We start from the raw sequence: 25,348 nt of genomic DNA on the forward strand, positions 1-25,348 counted from the left end.
AAATCTTAAATTACGATGTGGTATTTTTCGTAATTCTTTCAGGGTACAAGTTCCACTTTCCGACATGCAATATAATGCGACTTGTAATCCTCGCACTTTTAACTTAATATTTCCGGGAAAACTTTTGCGTGTCCTTAGTCAATGAGTACGACTGTTTCGTTTGTAGAACGTATTATCGTCGAAGGCTGAATTCTTTTGAATGTTTGCCGCTGCCATCACGTGTGTGGGTTTGTTGCGGGCCAGGCTATAACTATCCTAACTCGCTACAAAAGAAAATAATGAAGCGAATGGAAAGAAGAAAACAAAACTCAATCAATAGTAAAAGATATAAAATAAACATGCCGTTTATTTTCTGTTGAAAAATGAATGTTTTAGGTGTGTAACTCGTGTTCATGTCCGCGCGGGGAAAGAGGAGTGAGTAATGTAGTGGAACGAGAAATGGCAGTCCAGCGTGTAGACAAAGAAAAAGATAGAAGGTTGACATCAGTAAAGCTGCGCGCACATGTTGGTACTTGTCCACGTGGAAATGTCTTCAGGCCACTAGCTGTGAACACGAACTTGTCTGGTTGATGGACCAAAGCGAAAGGGGGAAAAAGAGTGAGAAAGTCAAGCCAGTTCATGGAGAGAGAAAGCGTATAAAGTGTACGTACTGTCTGTTAGCTCCTGCCCCACACAGTAGCAGGTGGCGTGAGGCGCGCGGGCGCGCGGGCCCCGAAAGGGAGGCGGCTGGTCCGTCGACCTCTCAGCTCGGAAGCCGAATTGAAAAAAGGAAGGAAACAGCTTGTCTCTTGCTTTTATAGTTGTTTCCGGTGGTCTTTTGCGCATGTATGGATTTCCTTCAAAGGGGGAGTGACGTTGCCCATGTGTGCGTACGTGTGCGTATATGTGAGTGCATGTGTGTACGTTAGCGTGTGTGTGTATGCACGTGAATGTGGGTGTATGTATGTGAACGTGAATATATCTACATGTGCGCGTATGTTTGTGTGCGTGCATGTGTATGACAAGAAAAATGACTTGAGATTTGAACGCGTGTTTTTGTGCGAGCCTTTCTAGTCTCGCACAGGTTTAAGGTGCCTTTTCTGGGAAAGGCAGATGACAGCAATAATCCACGTGAGAAAACGATCCTGTCAGAGACAAAGCGCCGAATAGTTAGCAGACTTGAATAAAACCCTGCTCGTAGGTAGTGTTGAAACCCTGCTCGTAGGTTCGTATGTAACCGGGGAGCATCTCAACAGGATACATATTCCTACGCCGAATGGTCACTAAGCAGTGACGCAACCTTTATGTTCTTCTTTTTGCAATTCTCTCAAACGCCAGCGCACATCTGTCCGAACTCACTTCTGCCAAAAAGACCCCCCCTCTCTCTCTCTCTCTCTCTCTCTCTCTCTCTCTCTCTCTGGCACACAGGCTTTGTATTTTAAAAACCGACTGCATCTCATTTACATATTTTCCCCAACTCATTACCTCACGTGGCCACCAGTCCACCATTAGGTTTGTACTACTTTTTAATCACACTCATCATCGCTATGGGAGTTGTTATCATTATACAACAAATATAATCATCTATTTCGTCACATATGACTTATCGATGTGGCTATACATAACAAATGTATCCACGACATGATTAGAAACCGGAACTGCCAACCATATCCAATTGTTATTAGATATTTCTCCTATAGATATTTCCATTTTACCTAGTTATATTTCAGAGTAGGAATGAAGAGATGTTCTCCCACAGTCTTAAATCCTCGATCTATCATTCATTAACAACAAGGTTTTATTTAATAAGAGACATATGCACCGAATTTTGATTTGCTAATATAGAATGGTTAATTTGTTTTGCTTTGAACTAAATCGCTGCTTTTGTGCAGAATCTAAAACCGAAAATGTTTTTAATTACTATAAACGATTTAACTTCATTGAATAAAAGTTATTTTTTCTTAAAATACGGCCCTAAATGAACTTCGATTATTTTTAAGAAACAAAAATGTTGGAATTGTTCATTGACTAATCAAACAATTATTTATTTCACACATTATTGGCATTTGTTTTGATGAATATACATAAATTACGAGTATTTATAATCATATATATATATATATATATATATATATGGACTTATATAAATGTGATTTTATTAATATTCGTGAATTTCTCTTATTTTTCATTTCAGCAACCCGTGCATCGCCATTTCTATTGGATTGGCTGTAAAGAAAGAGGTTAGTATATTTATCTTGTAACATTTTCACTTAATTGAATGCATGTGTGTACGTTAGCGTGTGTGTGTGTGTGCACGTGAATGTGGGTGTATGTACGTGAACGTGAATATATCTACAAAGGTAAGTGATGTTTTATTACTGAAGTATCGTCGCCATCCTTCTCATTAAGGTTAAGTGCTTCCGTGTAGCTGCATTTTAACTTCTACTAAATGTGCATGTTGCCTGATGCTACCAAGTAACCATCTTCAGGCACTGAAGAAGGATTTTCTTGGGAAGGATCATTGGACATTCCATGATAGGAATCACATTGAAAGACAATCTGGAGGAAATCAGAAAAAAAAAGCACAAGTGACATTAACTTGTCTAGCAACTCAGGCTTCGTTCTTCCATTTGCTTCAATTAAGGAGCATTTCAGTTCCTCATAGTCCTTTTCGTTTAAAATATGAAGCGGTATTTTTGTTACCACCTCTGCTGGCAGAGCTGATATGACCGTATAAAATTTTGTTGTCGAATTTGTAATGTTCCGCAGATGGAGTTGCGCTTCCAGAATGGAAAACCAGCCATTCACTGCTGTTTCCATGAATTCCGGCGGTTTTATTGTAATTTGTTGTAAGGAGGCTTCTTCCATTTTAATTTTTTTTTGTGTGTATGTAAAAATATATTCGAGTATTTTTCTTTTAACCGAAGAAAGGTGGAAAAAAAAAATAGTTTGTTTTACTTACGTTGAAGGTTCTCTTTGAAAGCGTTTGTGACGTGAAATAACAGTTACTTGTAATTTTCCTGAAAAACTCCAAAAAGTGTGTCTTTCCTTTTAGTCCTGGGTAAAATTAGTTTGTTTCTTGAGGTTGTAATGTCCTTTTCGTCGGGTCACCATTGTAATATTTGTTTATTTGGTTGTTATAACTGACAAAGTGGATACAAATATTAGCTTGAGAGGAATATTTTATTTTCTTAGCTTTACATACTTTTAGAATTCTGTGTCTGCTCTTCGCAGGACACGTGTGTCAACGTAGAAACCTGGAGACTGACTGACTCATCCTTTTAGGTCAATCATCGGTCAAAGAGCGAGAGAGAGAGAGAGAGAGAGAGAGAGAGAGTGTGTGTGTGTGTGTGGGTGAGCGAGCAGTAACAGCAGAAGAGAAAAGAGAATAGATTTTTGAGTATCTTGGTAGTTGAGTTCTTTTAGAGAAAGAGGGGATTAAAGAAACAATGTCTTTTCTTCATGGTAGTAGTATGTGGCCTGAGGTCACTTAGGTTCACTCCTACAGGATAATGCAGTGACTACAACAGATTGAAAACTAAATAAACTTTCGATAAATATCTGATATAAAACCATGAATTTGCGGACAAAAGAAATCAGCCAATACAACATTTCAAGTTAACAAATTACAGAAGTTAGAAAAAGTATGCAACTATATTCTAAGGTCAATATTAAGAATGCTATCTAGTTTACCCACAGTTCAACCTTTGAAATTGTTTCATATCAATGATCAATTTTTTAAAAATTAGATATACATTAAAAAACATTTCAAATTAATGTAAATTTCAACAGGTTTCTCAGTATGACTCTTAAGTATTATAACTAATGTAACGAGGTAAATTAATCTGATGATGAAGCAATTGACAACACTAACAGGCTTATCGGTGGTTCAATCCGCCTGAAGCAAGTGGACACTAAGATCGAACACCTCTGCTTTTGTATATTGGGGTTTAGAAACATTTACGTACACAAGGCATAAAATGCAGATTGAAAACCGGCGGATTAAATATTTCCATTTGAAATTCAGGAAACGTGAAACACTATGACAAGGTCAGTGAGTACAGCAGTTTAAACATTGTATAACAATAACTAAGATGAAGATAACAGATTGAAACACAGCAATAACATTAATTCATCTGAACTAATAATTAATTGTTCGAGAACGTTTCACTCGTTATTTTAACCAGGGTTGCGGAGTCGGATGGTAAAAGTCCGACCCCGACTCCAACTCCGACTCCAACTCCTAGAATTCCTAGAATGCCGACTCCTACTCCTATGATATCTTCGACTCCGACTCCTATATGGAAATCTATTCTGCAGATCCATATACCAGCCTCCCACACCTCTTCAGCATTTTATAATCACTTTTCATGTATATTATTTTTGATGTTTAACATTCATTTGTATGATAAATATACTCACATATACAACCAGCTTTATTTATTTATTTATTTATTTTACTCAATTAACCCCTAACAAGGCATATCATTACTTGGGCGTAAAAGGAATGTCCAGGAAAGATTAACAAGATGTCGGTTTATGTTACATTTAAACTTCTGCATATCAGTACGACCAGGGAGGCAGGTAGCAGGAAGAGAATTCCAAAGTCTAGCTGTTCGAGGAAAAAGACTATTAGAATAGAAAGCTTTCTGGCATCTAGAGACCTCAACAGTGAAGGGGTGAGATTTTATTGCTAAGTGGGTTTGTTGGGGATGTGTACAGCGAGGGGATACAAGTGCAACAAGTTCATCAGAACACATTCCATTAAAAATTTGTGAAACAGGCACAGAGATGCAACATTGCGGTGATGGGACAAAGGCTGGAGCTTAGTTGATAAAGTGGGATTGATTAGATTGACAACTTTTTTTAACCTATCCAAGGGGTAGAGACTCGTGGTAGATGCACTAGCCCAGATGTGGCAACAATACTTTAGGCATGGGCGAATGGTGGTCTTGTAGAGGTACAGGATACCCTCAGGTGTCAACAGTCTTTGTCCTCTATGTATTTGTTCCAGTTCATATTGCCCCAACAAATGTTAGGCCAAGGATTTTGAAGGTAGAATTCTCAGGTGGGGTGTTATTTTTCATCGACATAGGCGGTTCGAGAGGCGTCATATAATTATTAAAGGAGAGCAGCTTAGTTTTACTAGCATTAAATGTTACCATCCATTTGTATTCCCATTCCATAATGGCCTGGTGGTCATTTTCTAACGATTCTGCCATTATCTTAGATTTATGTACATCCGTTCTTCCCTAATGCATGTTATAGAGCCTTTTATCATCAGCAAATATACCCATCTCGGACACAATATTATCATGGAAGTCGTTTTTGAATATCAGGAATAATAATGGTCCAAAGATCGACCCCTGAGACACTCCTGCATTAATGTTATGCTGCTTGGATGTATGTCCGTCAATGACAATCTGTGTGCTTCTATTGTCTAAGATGGGTCTAATTATATTTAGTATACGTCCAATTATAACATACAATTTAATTTTCATTAGCAGTCCTTTGTGCCAGACTTGAATATATCAGGTGCTACAGCTGTGGCTTTGCCCACTTTATCCAGTACATGGTAAATGCGTTCACAGATGAATGTTAAAATATATGCAGTAGAATGATATTGCCTGAATCCATACTGTTTGTCGGAGAGAAGATTTGCTTTTGTGTTGTACTTAATTAATTAAGGTCTCAAAGATTTTAGTGAAGAGGGGGAGGAGATTAATGTGGTGATAATTGAGAGGGGCTGTTCTATCCCCAGAATTCCTGTACACTGGTACCGCAGAGGCCATCTTCCAGCTATTAGGAAGCAAGATTCGGCAGGGCATTTATTGTAGAGCTTAGAAAGTATGGGGACTAGTTCAGTTAAACATTTCTTAATTAGTATAGCAGAGATGCGATCAGGCCCACACGCCTTTGAGGTCTCTAAGTTTTTTATGATATCGCAGGCATGAGAAGGGGTGATTTTTACATCATCTAATGTGACTTCAGTTTGCGTAGGAGGGAGTTGTTTGTTGGCTCTAAGGTGGAATTGAAGGCACATCGCTAAGACAGCAGTTTTGTTTTTCCGTTACTGTGCATGCAACTTTTTGGTGGTTGCTCAGTAAAGGAATTACTGATTGTCCTTTATTCACTACACTAGTATAGATTTTTCAGAAATCACAAGTTCCTATCTTTTGCAATCTGTCAATCAGTTACTCTCAACATCTCAGACAAGTCCGGCCCAAACAAGTCTAGTGAGCACAAGTAGCATGCAAGCAAACCCAATTTTATCAGTTTCTGAGAGAAAGAGTGAAATTTAAAATAGGGAATAAGGGAACCATGTTCAATGTCTTAGTCAGAAAACAAGGCCAAGCACAGGACGGCTGTGGTGAGTCTTGTACCTCTGGCCTGTCTAATAGACAAAGAAGAAGTGTGGCAGCCGGTGATAGGAAGATCCAATCTACTCCTTAAGTAAGTTAGGTTTGCAATCCGGGAATTTGTTCGAATCACCAGGAAGGTTGTCGACTATGACTGAAGAGGCCTCACTCTCCTAGTTTTATTATCAGAGTTTCTTTTCTCTTAGATGGATGACCTGAAAGATCTACGGGTCCATCATACTAAGGGGGATAACCATGCGCCTGGTTTCTACACCTGGTATTTTTGTGCCCCACAAGGATGAAGATATTGAGTATTTTACTTTCAAGTTTTTCTCTATTTTACATAAATAAGTGCAGGATTGGAGATAGATTCCCCTCTAACATTTACAAGAAATTATATCTTTCAAGTACTGTGAGAGAATCAATCTGCTCTAGCAACTTATTTGTTTTAAAATAAATGAATAGGATATTAATAATAATTACTTCAATATGTAAGAAAATATAAAGCAAAGAAAACAAAAGAAATGGTAGGACTAGATCTACACAATGAGGTTCCACACAACACGGATATATAGATGCCCTTAACTTGATGTTCTTCAAGCGACCCATGTTGGTCTAGCTAAAAGACTAAGGTCTCCACATGGAATGAATTAGGGTGCGAAGATTAGCGTTTATTTGAGAGCAGTAAGAGAGAGGGAGGGAGGATCTGCCTTAAGAGCCAAATGTGTGTTTTGATTTAAATACTTCCTTCTTTTATTCAATTGAAACGGTATAATTTTCGATTTCTGTATTAATAATTTAAAACATACAAACTCATTTACCAAAGGTGATGAATGCTAGAAAAGAGATGCATATTTCCAATTTTTCTATTGTGTCTATACATATGTTGCTAACTATTACTAATATATTACAAACAAATGACATGCAAGAAAAATCGGGGAAAATAGTTTCAAGCACGGAATATAATGGAATAAAATAATACAATAAAAAAAATTAATTTTTTAATAATATTTATTTTAAAGGCAGATTAAGGGATGGTTACAATTTTAAATAGTATTAAAGCTTTTTTTTTTTTTAATGCAAGACCCCCTTAAAAGATTTCATTATTGTATTTTATTGTATAACATGAGGAGTAGACTCGCCAGTTAAAATGAATTCAGAAAAGAATGGAAGTTTGGAAATGTGGTTTAAAAAACACTATAAATATATTTAAAAACATGAACTAAGTTTATAGAATAAGTAAAAATAACAAAGGGATAACAAAAAATTACAATTAAATTTTATTATGCTATCAGTACAAAAGGGACTACAATATTTCGGGAAAGGGAAACCTCTTTAGGCCATCGCATTTCGAAGCCAAACGCATCTCATCAAAAGAGGGGAGTAAAGTTTTTAAAAGATAATATTGCCTTTATGGAAAGAGGATCAAAGGAAAAAACAAGAAGCTGTACCGAGACTAAAGCCGATTCCAGGATTGCCAGCAATCACTGTAAAAGAGTAATAAAGAATGCGAGAGAGTTGTATGATCAGTCCGTTAAGTCCAAAGTAGCTGAGTAGTGGCTTGGTTGCCACCAGTTTTGTCAACTAGCAAACGGGATCCTGAAGATCCTGAACTGAATCATGTGCTCTATCCCAGAGCACACGCTTCTGTTCGCCAACCTGATATATCCTGAACTGTCATCTAAGTTTCAGACCCTGTCCCATCGACGAAATATTGCATCCCTTTGCTTGTTTTACAAGTATTTTAATGGTGGATGCTCTGACCCGACAATCAGGGAAGTCCCACCCCTACATGTAAGAAAGCCCTCTACTCTGATAACTTGTTTCCCAGAACTGCTAGACTGGAATTCTCTTCCAGGTTCCTGCTTCCCCAACTGTACTGACATGCAGAAGTTCAAGTGTAATGTGAACTCCCTACATAGTACACCTGCAACTTAGATCCCTGATAGTAGCTCCCTACATCAAAGTGGCAATGTGCCTTGTTTGGTGTGAAAATGTAATTTAAAAAAAGAACTAGTAAAACCGAGCAGAAAAATTACATAAAAAATAAATTTATTGGACTTAAGGAGTCGGATAAAAAATTCCGACTCCGACTCTTACTCCTCGTACTCTTAGAAATCCGACTCCGACTCCAGCTAAAACCTCCGACTCCGACTCCGACTCTAACCCTGATTTTAACAATCAAGAATTGTCCTAGCTTTTCGATCCGGTATTAATCTTATTACATGTACAAATAATATTAATTTAACTAAGGTGGGGGGGGGGCACCTTTCCAGCAGTCTGGGTAATTCAAATGTATTTTTCTGCATCAAACGGATTTTCTGACTTGAGTGTTTAGGTTGATCAAAACACAAATACATACAAAAATGTAATGCATGTTTATTATAATTGAATTCTTCTTTTTTTCTTTGTTCTAGTTGTTGATAGGAATTGTATACAACCCGATTCAAGAGCGTTTGTATTCAGCTAAGAAAGGACAAGGAGCTTATTGCAACAATGAAGAAGTAACAGTGTCCGGTCAAACAGGTTAGTCATATCGGTTTTATATTGGGTCAAAGGAGAACATATCTCTGTATAGTAGAACAATCCATCACATTTAAACATTTTCTAATTATAGTTTCTATAGATAATTTGCCCGAAAAATCTTATTCAGAATAACCTAATTATATTTAGAGGGAGAGAACTGATATAAACAGAGGCTGAAGGGAGTTCAGTATTGGAGACCAACTACAGACCCCTTTTGTTTGGATTTGAAACCGACGGTACTGATTTTGCTCTGATCTTTTGTAATACAAACACACTGAGCTTATACAAAGATTCGCCCTTAAAAAATATTTGCAATTTGTACCAAATGCATTTCACTAGTGAAACTTTCTCAAATTTCCTCATGCTAGCATCAAGATTCTCTCACACTCGTAGAAAACATTAAGAAACAAAACTTTGATCCTCTCCGATAAATTTGGGTAGGGGGATTATCAGCCAATTGTAAGTAAAAATATCGACAGATTTCCAAATTTCATAGTCAAAGAGAGAAAATCGTAGTAAAACCAAAACAAAACTTTTGTTTTGTTTTAACTCTTTCTTAGAAAATAGAAAGGAAAGCGTTTAAACAGACAAAAAAAGATTATTTCAATTAAAAAATAGCTAAACTTATTAACTTATTCAGTACAACTTGGTAGGGGACGGACTTATAGTATACTAACAGGACCCATTAAGCGGCATTGCCCATTTGATGCAGTCTCCCCTCTTGTATAAAATTAAAGTACGTTGTTGTTGGTGGCCAAACCCCGACCTCCTCATGTTAAGAATGGCTTTTGGAATAGACACCCCAACCTCTGCATGTTTAGAACAGCTTTTGGAATAGACACCCCCAATCTCCCCATGTTAAGAACGGCTTTCGAACTAGACAACCACAACCAACTCATGTTAAGAACGGCTTTCGGAATAGACACCCCCAACCAACAAAAAGTACTTGTCTCTGCCAAATTTAAATGAGATTTTCGTAATCAGCATAGTTGAAAACTTATAAAAGTCATCATGCTAAAGAAAATTGTGGAGGTGGAGCTAATGTAAAATTTGCCCACAAAAAAAAAACAAAGTTATTGTTTTCTGTATAGAGCGACGCTAATCGGTAAATATGTTTCATTTTAATCTGTAGAGAATGAAACATTAACCGATTGGTTGTTGTTTTTTTTTAGTGACGTCAATTGGTTAATTGTTTTTTTTTTGTGACGTCAATTGGTTAATTGGTTGGCATAATTTTGTTTGCATTTTTTTCAGCACTATTGTAATCTGTAGAGTGCGATGACAATCGCTTAATATTCCCTATCACAGATGGTTACGTTTCCCAGCCGTTTCCCTGACCAGCAAGAACAACATGCATAACTTTTAGATCTGTTTCTGACCACAGTTCCTGAGGATTGTGTTACAAATGCCCACGGCCCACTTGGGAATGCTGATCGTGTAGTGATAATAGTTGAAATCGCCCTAAACTCTAGAGCCAAAACGGACGAGCCATTGCTCAAAGCAACGAGATATAAAAAGGCTGACTGGGAAGCCATCAGAGATCTTATCAGAGATGCCCCATGGGGAAATATTTTTCTCTTAATGCTGAACAGTGCGCAAATGAGACCACTGAATGATTCAAAACAGCAATTGAAGCACATGTTCCCATACAGAAATTTTATAGCAAGCCCCACTCTCCCCAATAGTTTACTTCTACTTGTGCAACTGCCATTGCTCAAAGGCAGCATGCATACCGCAGATTTAACCGACATAAGTCCAGTTCAAACAGACAGAAGTATATAGAAGCTAGAAGTAACGTTAAGAAAGAAATAGCGACAGCTAAGAGAGAATTTACTGAAACCACCAAAAAAAGCATCGAAACACAGAAATTAGGAACCCATGACTTCTGGAAAATCTACAACACTGTAGTAAATAATGGGCAATCAACAATTCCCCCACTATCCAACAATCACGAGGCTGTTTGCTCAACAACTGAGAAGGCTAACATGCTTGCCAGTCGGTTTGCCTTCAATTCCACACTGGATTTTGCTAACCACCTCCTCCCCGACTTTCCTTTGCGGCAGACGCCACACTAGACGATCTGAAAATCACACCTGCTCAGGTGCATGCTATCATAAAAAATCTTGACACTTCAAAAGCATGTGGACCTGATCTCATCCTGGCTGTGCTATTAAAAATGTGCTCCTCCAAAGTAGCTCCGGTTCTCTCCAAACTTTACAACAAATGCCTTAATGAATCTTGCTTTCCTGCCTGCTGGAAAACTGCTTCTGTGGTACCAGTTTTCAAGAATTCTGGTGAAAGAACAGACCCAGTAAATTATCACCCCATTAGCCTCCTCCCACTTTTCGCCCAAATATTAGAGTCCATAATTAACCAAGCTCTAGTCCATCATCTTACAGATGCTAAAATTTTGACCGACCAACAATATGGATTTAGGTAAGCCTGTTCCACAGCAGACATCCTAACTGTAATTTCTGAGCATATATACCATTCACTTGACAAAGCAGGGGAGGGTAGAGCGGTAGCTCTAGATATATCTAAGGCTTTTGACAAGGTATGGCATGAAGGTCTTCTAAGGAAAATCAGATCATACGGTATCACTGGAAAAATATTTAACATAATTAAATCCTTCTTAGATAAGAGAAAAATCCAGGTTGTCCTCGATGGTCATACATCTAAACAATATGATATAAATGCGGGAGTGTACCAGGGGTCTATCCTTGAGCCTCTATTATTCCTAATATTCATAAATGACCTCCCTGACAAAATTGTCTGTGAGATGGGTATATATACTGATGACACCATGCTCTATAACAGACATGATAGGAAAACAAATGAACATATATCTAAAGAAATGGCCGAAACACTAGAGGACGACCTCCAATCTGTAGTGAAATGGGGGCAAAAATGGATGGTCACATTCAATGCGGCCAAGATTAAACTTGTTTCCTTCAATAACTACAAGAAACTTCTCTACCACCAATAGCAATGGCCAAAGACTCTTTATCTGAAAGTACATCTTTTAAACCCCTCGGCCTAACGTTCACAGGAAACATGAGTTGGAAAAATTACATTGAGAGCATTGCCGGGACCTCTGCGAAAAAGGTAGGTTCTCTCTACTGTGCTAGAAAACTAATAATGCCCAAAAATATCCTGTACCTCTATAAGGCCACCATTCGCCGATGTATGAAGTATTGTTGTCATATTTGAGCTGGTGCATCTCTCACTCCTAGACAAAGTTCAAAAGAGAGTCGCCAACCTGAACTGTCATCTAAGCTTCAGCCTCTGTCCCATCGACGAAATGTAGCATCCCTCTGCCTGTTCTGCAAGTACTTTAATGGTGAATGCTCCAATGAACTGCAAGCACTTGTACCCCCTCGGCGTAAATACTCCCGACAAACCTGACAAGCAGCAAAATCCCACCCCTTCACAGTTGAGATCCCTAGATGTAAGAGAGCCTTCTACTCCAGTAGTGTCTTCCCCATAGCTGCTAGACTTTGGACTTCCCTTCCGGGTTCCTGCTTCACCAACTGTACTGACATGCAGAAGTTCAAGTGTAACATGAACCGATATCTTGCTGCCCAACTCCCCACATAGTACCCCTGTAGCTTATGTCCCTCATAGTAGCCCCTACATCAAAGTGGCAATGTGCCTTGTTTGGGGTTGAAAATGTAGTAAAAAAGAATTTTTTTTAAAAATATGTTTAATTTAGTTAATTTTTTAGCAATGCCAATTGGTTAATATGTTTAATTTTTTTTTTTTCAGCAATGACAATCAATCAGTTAAAATGTTTAATTTAGTAAGTTTGTAGCACGACCTTTTTCTGTGGAGAGCAACGCCATATTGTATAATTTCTAGAACATTCATTTATTCGTTGTAGAAGTGGATCCCGGAATATCAGTTATTAGCCAATCAAAATGGGCGGAATTTGAGAAGGGAAAATTTATTATGTTTGAATTGGAAAATGGAAAAACTATATTATGTGTATGTATGTAATAAACTAGTTTATGGGAGTGCAAGCACAATATCGTCAGAAAATATAGAATTTGACCTGGTCTTTACTGGTAGTGGTGGGAGCACTAAATATTGAGAGAGAAAAATAGGAACTTCTTCCTCTCTAGATGTGGTTCATCGGATGTAATGTAGCATTTGATTATCACGAGTGAATGTAGCAAAAATAGTGGTCATAAGCTACATAACATAGTGGCTATCAGGGTATTGAAGTACTGCAGGTTTGCAACAACAGAGGCCACATACAATGTGGCCTCTGTTGTTGCAAACTTACGGTACTTTGGTCCAAAGGAGAATTTCTGCTATGATTTTATTATAGATGGAGATAATATTAGATTTTAATTATTTTAGCCTTTCAGATGATCTTATTCTTTTCCCCTATGACTATTAGTAAGCTATACTTGAAGTCATGGGCGAAAGAATAAGATCATCTGAAAGGTTAAAATAATTTTAAAATTTAAGATTAAAGCATTTTAGACTTAAAATTGGGGGGAAGGGGCACCCGGCTTTGCCGGGATGTAATATACGCTTAAATATAATATTTTAATTTTTCCAGATTTCGTATATATTATTATAGAGTCGTGATTTCAAAAGAAAAAATAAAGTATTTGGGTACCATTAGCTAGAATCGAAACCAGAAGCAAAACTGTAGCATTAAAAGCTGGAAACGTTATCACTGTGCCAAGGTGACACACATATGAACTAATCAAAATATTACAAATAAACTAAGCTGAATGTACAAAATGTATAACGATTTTTACAATTTTGACCCATTTTTGACCCGTTAAAAACTATTTTAACCAGCTAAAGACCCCAAAAAGTATAGTCCGCAAGAAATCTAATCATTTGAGGCCCCTTGTGCGCTCTGCGACTTTTAGCTTCAGCGGAGATAGAGTTTGAAAATATAGAGACAGACTGACAAAGAGACATATAGTTTTTTTTATATATTAGATTATGGATCTAATAATGGCAGGTATAGATACACTTTTGCATGGGTATTAGTTCCATCTGATAATGGCAGGCATAGATACACCTTTGCATGGGTATTAGTTCCATCTGATAATGGCAGGTATAGATACACTTTTGCATGGGTATTAGTTCCATCTGATAATGGCAGGTATAGATACACTTTTGCATGGGTATTAGTTCCATCTGATAATGGCAGGTATAGATACACTTTTGCATGGGTATTAGTTCCATCTGATAATGGCAGGTATAGATACACTTTTGCATGAGTATTAGTTCCATCTGATAATGGCAGGTATAGATACACTTTTGCATGAGTATTAGTTCCATCTGATAATGGCAGGTATAGATACACTTTTGCATGGGTATTAGTTCCATCTGATAATGGCAGGTATAGATACACTTTTGCATGAGTATTAGTTCCATCTGATAATGGCAGGTATAGATACACTTTTGCATGGGTATTAGTTCCATCTGATAATGGCGGGTATAGATACACTTTTGCATGGGTATTAGTTCCATCTGATAATGGCAGGTATAGATACACTTTTGCATGAGTATTAGTTCCATCTGATAATGGCAGGTATAGATACACTTTTGCATGGGTATTAGTTCCATCTGATAATGGCAGGTATAGATACACTTTTGCATGGGTATTAGTTCCATCTGATAATGGCAGGTATAGATACACTTTTGCATGGGTATTAGTTCCATCTGATAATGGCAGGCATAGATACACCTTTGCATGGGTATTAGTTCCATCTGATAATGGCAGGTATAGATACACTTTTGCATGAGTATTAGTTCTCATCTGATAATGGCAGGTATAGATACACTTTTGCATGGGTATTAGTTCCATCTGATAATGGCAGGTATAGATACACTTTTGCATGGGTATTAGTTCCATCTGATAATGGCAGGTATAGATACACTTTTGCATGGGTATTAGTTCCATCTGATAATGGCAGGTATAGATACACTTTTGCATGGGTATTAGTTCCATCTGATAATGGCAGGTATAGATACACTTTTGCATGGGTATTAGTTCCATCTGATAATGGCAGGTATAGATACACTTTTGCATGAGTATTAGTTCTCATCTGATAATGGCAGGTATAGATACACTTTTGCATGGGTATTAGTTCCATCTGATAATGGCAGGTATAGATACACTTTTGCATGGGTATTAGTTCCATCTGATAATAGCAGGTATAGATACACTTTTGCATGGGTATTAGTTCCATCTGATAATGGCAGGTATAGATAAACTTTTGCATGGGTATTAGTTCCATCTGATAATGGCAGGCATAGATACACTTTTGCATGGGTATTAGTTCCATCTGATAATGTCAGGTATAGATACACTTTTGCATGAGTATTAGTTCTCATCTGATATAGGCAGGTATAGATACACTTTTGCATGAGTATTAGTTCTCATCTGATAATGGCAGGTATAGATACACGTTTGCATGGGTATTAGTTCTCATCTGATAATGGCAGGTATAGATACACTTTTGCATGGGTATTAGTTCATCTGATAATGGCAGGTATAGATACACTTTTGCATGGGAATTAGTTCCATCTGATAATGGCAGGTATAGATACACTTTTGCATGGGTATTAGTTCTCATCTGATAATGGCAGGTATAGATACACTTTTGCATGAGTATTAGTTCCATCTGATAATGGCAGGTATAGATACACTTTTGCATGGGTATTAGTTCCATCTGATAATGGCAGGCATAGATACACTTTTGTCATGGATATTAGTTCCATCTGATAATGGCAGGTATAGATACACTTTTGCATGGGTATTAGTTCCATCTGATAATGGCAGGTATAGATAAACTTTTGCATGGGTATTAGTTCTCATCTGATAATGGCAGGTATAGATATACTTTTGCATGAGTATTAGTTCCATCTGATAATGGCAGGTATAGATATACTTTTGCATGAGTATTAGTTCCATCTGATAATGGCAGGCATAGATACACTTTTGTCATGGATATTAGTTCCATCTGATAATGGCAGGTATAGATACACTTTTGCATGGGTATTAGTTCTCATCTGATAATGGCAGGTATAGATACACTTTTGCATGGGTATTAGTTCTCATCTGATAATGGCAGGTATAGATACACTTTTGCATGGGTATTAGTTCCATCTGATAATGGCAGGCATAGATACACTTTTGCATGGGTATTAGTTCTCATCTGATAATGGCAGGTATAGATACACTTTTGCATGGGTATTAGTTCCATCTGATAATGGCAGGCATAGATACACTTTTGCATGGGTATTAGTTCTCATCTGATAATGGCAGGTATAGATACACTTTTGCATGAGTATTAGTTCTCATCTGATAATGGCAGGTATAGATACACGTTTGCATGGGTATTAGTTCTCATCTGATAATGGCAGGTATAGATACACGTTTGCATGGGTATTAGTTCTCATCTGATAATGGCAGGTATAGATACACTTTTGCATGGGTATTAGTTCTCATCTGATAATGGCAGGTATAGATACACGTTTGCATGAGTATTAGTTCTCATCTGATAATGGCAGGTATAGATACACTTTTGCATGGGTATTAGTTCTCATCTGATAATGGCAGGCATAGATACACTTTTGCATGAGTATTAGTTCTCATCTGATAATGGCAGGTATAGATACACTTTTGCATGAGTATTAGTTCTCATCTGATAATGGCAGGTATAGATACACGTTTGCATGGGTATTAGTTCTCATCTGATAATGGCAGGTATAGATACACTTTTGCATGGGTATTAGTTCATCTGATAATGGCAGGTATAGATACACTTTTGCATGGGTATTAGTTCCATCTGATAATGGCAGGTATAGATACACTTTTGCATGGGTATTATTTCTCATCTGATAATGGCAGGTATAGATACACTTTAGCATGAGTATTAGTTCTTATCTGATAATGGCAGGTATAGATACACTTTTGCATGAGTATTAGTTCCATCTGATAATGGCAGGTATAGATACACTTTTGCATGGGTATTAGTTCCATCTGATAATTGCAGGCATAGATACACTTTTGTCATGGATATTAGTTCCATCTGATAATGGCAGGTATAGATACACTTTTGCATGGGTATTAGTTCCATCTGATAATGGCAGGTATAGATACACTTTTGCATGGGTATTAGTTCCATCTGATAATGGCAGGTATAGATACACTTTTGCATGGGTATTAGTTCCATCTGATAATGGCAGGTATAGATACACTTTTGCATGAGTATTAGTTCCATCTGATAATGGCAGGTATAGATATACTTTTGCATGAGTATTAGTTCCATCTGATAATGGCAGGCATAGATACACTTTTGTCATGGATATTAGTTCCATCTGATAATGGCAGGTATAGATACACTTTTGCATGGGTATTAGTTCTCATCTGATAATGGCAGGTATAGATACACTTTTGCATGGGTATTAGTTCTCATCTGATAATGGCAGGTATAGATACACTTTTGCATGGGTATTAGTTCCATCTGATAATGGCAGGCATAGATACACTTTTGCATGGGTATTAGTTCTCATCTGATAATGGCAGGTATAGATACACTTTTGCATGGGTATTAGTTCCATCTGATAATGGCAGGCATAGATACACTTTGCATGGGTATTAGTTCTCATCTGATAATGGCAGGTATAGATACACTTTTGCATGAGTATTAGTTCTCATCTGATAATGGCAGGTATAGATACACGTTTGCATGGGTATTAGTTCTCATCTGATAATGGCAGGTATAGATACACGTTTGCATGGGTATTAGTTCTCATCTGATAATGGCAGGTATAGATACACTTTTGCATGGGTATTAGTTCTCATCTGATAATGGCAGGTATAGATACACGTTTGCATGAGTATTAGTTCTCATCTGATAATGGCAGGTATAGATACACTTTTGCATGGGTATTAGTTTTCATCTGATAATGGCAGGCATAGATACACTTTTGCATGAGTATTAGTTCTCATCTGATAATGGCAGGTATAGATACACTTTTGCATGAGTATTAGTTCTCATCTGATAATGGCAGGTATAGATACACGTTTGCATGGGTATTAGTTCTCATCTGATAATGGCAGGTATAGATACACTTTTGCATGGGTATTAGTTCATCTGATAATGGCAGGTATAGATACACTTTTGCATGGGTATTAGTTCCATCTGATAATGGCAGGTATAGATACACTTTTGCATGGGTATTAGTTCTCATCTGATAATGGCAGGTATAGATACACTTTAGCATGAGTATTAGTTCTCATCTGATAATGGCAGGTATAGATACACTTTTGCATGAGTATTAGTTCCATCTGATAATGGCAGGTATAGATACACTTTTGCATGGGTATTAGTTCCATCTGATAATGGCAGGCATAGATACACTTTTGTCATGGATATTAGTTCCATCTGATAATGGCAGGTATAGATACACTTTTGCATGGGTATTAGTTCCATCTGATAATGGCAGGTATAGATACACTTTTGCATGGGTATTAGTTCCATCTGATAATGGCAGGTATAGATACACTTTTGCATGGGTATTAGTTCCATCTGATAATGGCAGGTATAGATACACTTTTGCATGAGTATTAGTTCCATCTGATAATGGCAGGTATAGATACACTTTTGCATGAGTATTAGTTCCATCTGATAATGGCAGGTATAGATACACTTTTGCATGGGTATTAGTTCCATCTGATAATGGCAGGTATAGATACACTTTTGCATGAGTATTAGTTCCATCTGATAATGGCAGGTATAGATACACTTTTGCATGGGTATTAGTTCCATCTGATAATGGCGGGTATAGATACACTTTTGCATGGGTATTAGTTCCATCTGATAATGGCAGGTATAGATACACTTTTGCATGAGTATTAGTTCCATCTGATAATGGCAGGTATAGATACACTTTTGCATGGGTATTAGTTCCATCTGATAATGGCAGGTATAGATACACTTTTGCATGGGTATTAGTTCCATCTGATAATGGCAGGTATAGATACACTTTTGCATGGGTATTAGTTCCATCTGATAATGGCAGGCATAGATACACCTTTGCATGGGTATTAGTTCCATCTGATAATGGCAGGTATAGATACACTTTTGCATGAGTATTAGTTCTCATCTGATAATGGCAGGTATAGATACACTTTTGCATGGGTATTAGTTCCATCTGATAATGGCAGGTATAGATACACTTTTGCATGGGTATTAGTTCTCATCTGATAATGGCAGGTATAGATACACTTTTGCATGGGTATTAGTTCCATCTGATAATGGCAGGTATAGATACACTTTTGCATGGGTATTAGTTCCATCTGATAATGGCAGGTATAGATACACTTTTGCATGGGTATTAGTTCCATCTGATAATGGCAGGTATAGATACACTTTTGCATGAGTATTAGTTCTCATCTGATAATGGCAGGTATAGATACACTTTTGCATGGGTATTAGTTCCATCTGATAATGGCAGGTATAGATACACTTTTGCATGGGTATTAGTTCCATCTGATAATAGCAGGTATAGATACACTTTTGCATGGGTATTAGTTCCATCTGATAATGGCAGGTATAGATAAACTTTTGCATGGGTATTAGTTCCATCTGATAATGGCAGGCATAGATACACTTTTGCATGGGTATTAGTTCCATCTGATAATGGCAGGTATAGATACACTTTTGCATGAGTATTAGTTCTCATCTGATAATGGCAGGTATAGATACACTTTTGCATGAGTATTAGTTCTCATCTGATAATGGCAGGTATAGATACACGTTTGCATGGGTATTAGTTCTCATCTGATAATGGCAGGTATAGATACACTTTTGCATGGGTATTAGTTCATCTGATAATGGCAGGTATAGATACACTTTTGCATGGGTATTAGTTCCATCTGATAATGGCAGGTATAGATACACTTTTGCATGGGTATTAGTTCTCATCTGATAATGGCAGGTATAGATACACTTTTGCATGAGTATTAGTTCCATCTGATAATGGCAGGTATAGATACACTTTTGCATGGGTATTAGTTCCATCTGATAATGGCAGGCATAGATACACTTTTGTCATGGATATTAGTTCCATCTGATAATGGCAGGTATAGATACACTTTTGCATGGGTATTAGTTCCATCTGATAATGGCAGGTATAGATACACTTTTGCATGGGTATTAGTTCTCATCTTATAATGGCAGGTATAGATATACTTTTGCATGAGTATTAGTTCCATCTGATAATGGCAGGTATAGATATACTTTTGCATGAGTATTAGTTCCATCTGATAATGGCAGGCATAGATACACTTTTGTCATGGATATTAGTTCCATCTGATAATGGCAGGTATAGATACACTTTTGCATGGGTATTAGTTCTCATCTGATAATGGCAGGTATAGATACACTTTTGCATGGGTATTAGTTCTCATCTGATAATGGCAGGTATAGATACACTTTTGCATGGGTATTAGTTCCATCTGATAATGGCAGGCATAGATACACTTTTGCATGGGTATTAGTTCTCATCTGATAATGGCAGGTATAGATACACTTTTGCATGGGTATTAGTTCCATCTGATAATGGCAGGCATAGATACACTTTTGCATGGGTATTAGTTCTCATCTGATAATGGCAGGTATAGATACACTTTTGCATGAGTATTAGTTCTCATCTGATAATGGCAGGTATAGATACACGTTTGCATGGGTATTAGTTCTCATCTGATAATGGCAGGTATAGATACACGTTTGCATGGGTATTAGTTCTCATCTGATAATGGCAGGTATAGATACACTTTTGCATGGGTATTAGTTCTCATCTGATAATGGCAGGTATAGATACACGTTTGCATGAGTATTAGTTCTCATCTGATAATGGCAGGTATAGATACACTTTTGCATGGGTATTAGTTCTCATCTGATAATGGCAGGCATAGATACACTTTTGCATGAGTATTAGTTCTCATCTGATAATGGCAGGTATAGATACACTTTTGCATGGGTATTAGTTCTCATCTGATAATGGCAGGTATAGATACACTTTTGCATGGGTATTAGTTCTCATCTGATAATGGCAGGTATAGATACACTTTTGCATGGGTATTAGTTCATCTGATAATGGCAGGTATAGATACACTTTTGCATGGGTATTAGTTCTCATCTGATAATGGCAGGTATAGATACACGTTTGCATGGGTATTAGTTCTCATCTGATAATGGCAGGTATAGATACACGTTTGCATGGGTATTAGTTCTCATCTGATAATGGCAGGTATAGATACACTTTTGCATGGGTATAAGTTCTCATCTGATAATGGCAGGTATAGATACACGTTTGCATGAGTATTAGTTCTCATCTGATAATGGCAGGTATAGATACACTTTTGCATGGGTATTAGTTCTCATCTGATAATGGCAGGCATAGATACACTTTTGCATGGGTATTAGTTCTCATCTGATAATGGCAGGTATAGATACACTTTTGCATGAGTATTAGTTCTCATCTGATAATGGCAGGTATAGATACACGTTTGCATGGGTATTAGTTCTCATCTGATAATGGCAGGTATAGATACACTTTTGCATGGGTATTAGTTCATCTGATAATGGCAGGTATAGATACACTTTTGCATGGGTATTAGTTCCATCTGATAATGGCAGGTATAGATACACTTTTGCATGGGTATTAGTTCTCATCTGATAATGGCAGGTATAGATACACTTTAGCATGAGTATTAGTTCTAATCTGATAATGGCAGGTATAGATACACTTTTGCATGAGTATTAGTTCCATCTGATAATGGCAGGTATAGATACACTTTTGCATGGGTATTAGTTCCATCTGATAATGGCAGGCATAGATACACTTTTGTCATGGATATTAGTTCCATCTGATAATGGCAGGTATAGATACACTTTTGCATTGGTATTAGTTCCATCTGATAATGGCAGGTATAGATACACTTTTGCATGGGTATTAGTTCTGCTCTGATAATGGAAGGTATAGATACACTTTTGCATGGGTATTAGTTCCATCTGATAATGGCAGGTATAGATATACTTTTGCATGAGTATTAGTTCCATCTGATAATGGCAGGTATAGATATACTTTTGCATGAGTATTAGTCCCATCTGATAATGGCAGGTATAGATACACTTTTGCATGAGTATTAGTTCCATCTGATAATGGCAGGTATAGATACACTTTTGCATGGGTATTAGTTCCATCTGATAATGGCAGGTATAGATACACTTTTGCATGGGTATTAGTTCTCATCTGATAATGGCAGGTATAGATACACTTTTGCATGGGTATTAGTTCCATCTGATAATGGCAGGTATAGATACACTTTTGCATGGGTATTAGTTCTCATCTGATAATGGCAGGTATAGATACACTTTTGCATGGGTATTAGTTCTCATCTGATAATGGCAGGTATAGATACACTTTTGCATGGGTATTAGTTCCATCTGATAATGGCAGGTATAGATACACTTTTGTCATGGATATTAGTTCCATCTGATAATGGCAGGCATAGATACACTTTTGCATGAGTATTAGTTCTCATCTGATAATGGCAGGTATAGATATACTTTTGCATGGGTATTAGTTCTCATCTGATAATGGCAGGTATAGATACACTTTTGCATGGGTATTAGTTCTCATCTGATAATGGCAGGTATAGATACACTTTTGCATGGGTATTAGTTCTCATCTGATAATGGCAGGTATAGATATACTTTTGCATGGGTATTAGTTCTCATCTGATAATGGCAGGTATAGATACACTTTTGCATGAGTATTAGTTCTCATCTGATAATGGCAGGTATAGATACACTTTTGTCATGGATATTAGTTCCATCTGATAATGGCAGGTATAGATACACTTTTGCATGGGTATTAGTTCTCATCTGATAATGGCAGGTATAGATACACTTTTGCATGGGTATTAGTTCTCATCTGATAATGGCAGGTATAGATACACTTTTGCATGGGTATTAGTTCTCATCTGATAATGGCAGGTATAGATACACTTTTGCATGGGTATTAGTTCTCATCTGATAATGGCAGGTATAGATACACTTTTGCATGGGTATTAGTTCTCATCTGATAATGGCAGGTATAGATATACTTTTGCATGGGTATTAGTTCTCATCTGATAATGGCAGGTATAGATACACTTTTGCATGGGTATTAATTCTCATCTGATAATGGCAGGTATAGATACACTTTTGCATGGGTATTAGTTCCATCTGATAATGGCAGGTATAGATACACTTTTGCATGAGTATTAGTTCCATCTGATAATGGCAGGTATAGATACACTTTTGCATGGGTATTAGTTCCATCTGATAATGGCAGGTATAGATACACTTTTGCATGGGTATTAGTTCCATCTTATAATGGCAGGTATAGATACACTTTTGCATGGGTATTAGTTCCATCTGATAATGGCAGGTATAGATATACTTTTGCATGGGTATTAGTTCCATCTGATAATGGCAGGTATAGATACACTTTTGCATGGGTATTAGTTCCATCTTATAATGGCAGGTATAGATACACTTTTGCATGAGTATTAGTTCCATCTGATAATGGCAGGTATAGATACACTTTTGCATGGGTATTAGTTCCATCTGATAATGGCAGGTATAGATACACTTTGGCATGGATATTAGTTCCATCTGATAATGGCAGGTATAGATACACTTTTGCATGGGTATTAGTTCCATCTGATAATGGCAGGTATAGATACACTTTTGCATGGGTATTAGTTCCATCTGATAATGGCAGGTATAGATACACTTTTGCATGGGTATTAGTTCTCATCTGATAATGGCAGGTATAGATACACTTTTGCATGGGTATTAGTTCTCATCTGATAATGGCAGGTATAGATACACTTTTGCATGGGTATTAGTTCCATCTGATAATGGCAGGTATAGATACACTTTTGTCATGGATATTAGTTCCATCTGATAATGGCAGGCATAGATACACTTTTGCATGAGTATTAGTTCTCATCTGATAATGGCAGGTATAGATATACTTTTGCATGGGTATTAGTTCTCATCTGATAATGGCAGGTATAGATACACTTTTGCATGGGTATTAGTTCTCATCTGATAATGGCAGGTATAGATACACTTTTGCATGGGTATTAGTTCTCATCTTATAATGGCAGGTATAGATATACTTTTGCATGGGTATTAGTTCTCATCTGATAATGGCAGGTATAGATACACTTTTGCATGAGTATTAGTTCTCATCTGATAATGGCAGGTATAGATACACTTTTGTCATGGATATTAGTTCCATCTGATAATGGCAGGTATAGATACACTTTTGCATGGGTATTAGTTCTCATCTGATAATGGCAGGTATAGATACACTTTTGCATGGGTATTAGTTCTCATCTGATAATGGCAGGTATAGATATACTTTTGCATGGGTATTAGTTCTCATCTGATAATGGCAGGTATAGATACACTTTTGCATGGGTATTAGTTCTCATCTGATAATGGCAGGTATAGATACACTTTTGCATGGGTATTAGTTCCATCTGATAATGGCAGGTATAGATACACTTTTGCATGAGTATTAGTTCCATCTGATAATGGCAGGTATAGATACACTTTTGCATGGGTATTAGTTCCATCTGATAATGGCAGGTATAGATACACTTTTGCATGGGTATTAGTTCCATCTGATAATGGCAGGTATAGATACACTTTTGCATGAGTATTAGTTCCATCTGATAATGGCAGGTATAGATACACTTTTGCATGAGTATTAGTTCCATCTGATAATGGCAGGTATAGATACACTTTGGCATGGATATTAGTTCCATCTGATAATGGCAGGTATAGATACACTTTTGCATGGGTATTAGTTCCATCTGATAATGGCAGGTATAGATACACTTTGGCATGGATATTAGTTCCATCTGATAATGGCAGGTATAGATACACTTTTGCATGGGTATTAGTTCCATCTGATAATGGCAGGTATAGATACACTTTTGCATGGGTATTAGTTCCATCTGATAATGGCAGGTATAGATACACTTTTGCATGGGTATTAGTTCCATCTGATAATGGCAGGTATAGATACACTTTTGCATGGGTATTAGTTCCATCTGATAATGGCAGGTATAGATACACTTTTGCATGGGTATTAGTTCCATCTGATAATGGCAGGTATAGATACACTTTTGCATGAGTATTAGTTCCATCTGATAATGGCAGGTATAGATACACTTTTGCATGGGTATTAGTTCCATCTGATAATGGCAGGTATAGATACACTTTTGCATGGGTATTAGTTCCATCTGATAATGGCAGGTATAGATACACTTTTGCATGGATATTAGTTCCATCCTATAATGGCAGGTATAGATACACTTTTGCATGGGTATTAGTTCCATCTGATAATGGCAGGTATAGATACACTTTTGCATG

At 37.2% G+C, this 25,348-nt stretch overlaps 1 protein-coding gene across 3 annotated transcripts in view; it reads left to right on the forward strand.

Moving 5' to 3' along the window:
• The window catches only part of LOC145277825 (inositol monophosphatase 1-like), a 597,035-nt gene that overhangs the window by 348,537 nt on the left and 223,150 nt on the right, over positions 1 to 25,348 (forward strand). For all 3 annotated transcript variants that reach the window (XM_080129728.1, XM_080129729.1, XM_080129730.1), the window contains 2 exons: positions 2,174 to 2,219; positions 8,756 to 8,864. In XM_080129728.1, the coding sequence (XP_079985854.1) occupies positions 2,174 to 2,219; positions 8,756 to 8,864 (155 nt within the window). The remainder of the gene's footprint in view (positions 1 to 2,173; positions 2,220 to 8,755; positions 8,865 to 25,348) is intronic.

The sequence above is a fragment of the Euprymna scolopes genome, chromosome 6 (assembly GCF_053919585.1).
Source record: "Euprymna scolopes isolate OS-2025 chromosome 6, ASM5391958v1, whole genome shotgun sequence".
In the NCBI taxonomy this organism is placed as follows: Eukaryota; Metazoa; Mollusca; class Cephalopoda; order Sepiida; family Sepiolidae; genus Euprymna; species Euprymna scolopes.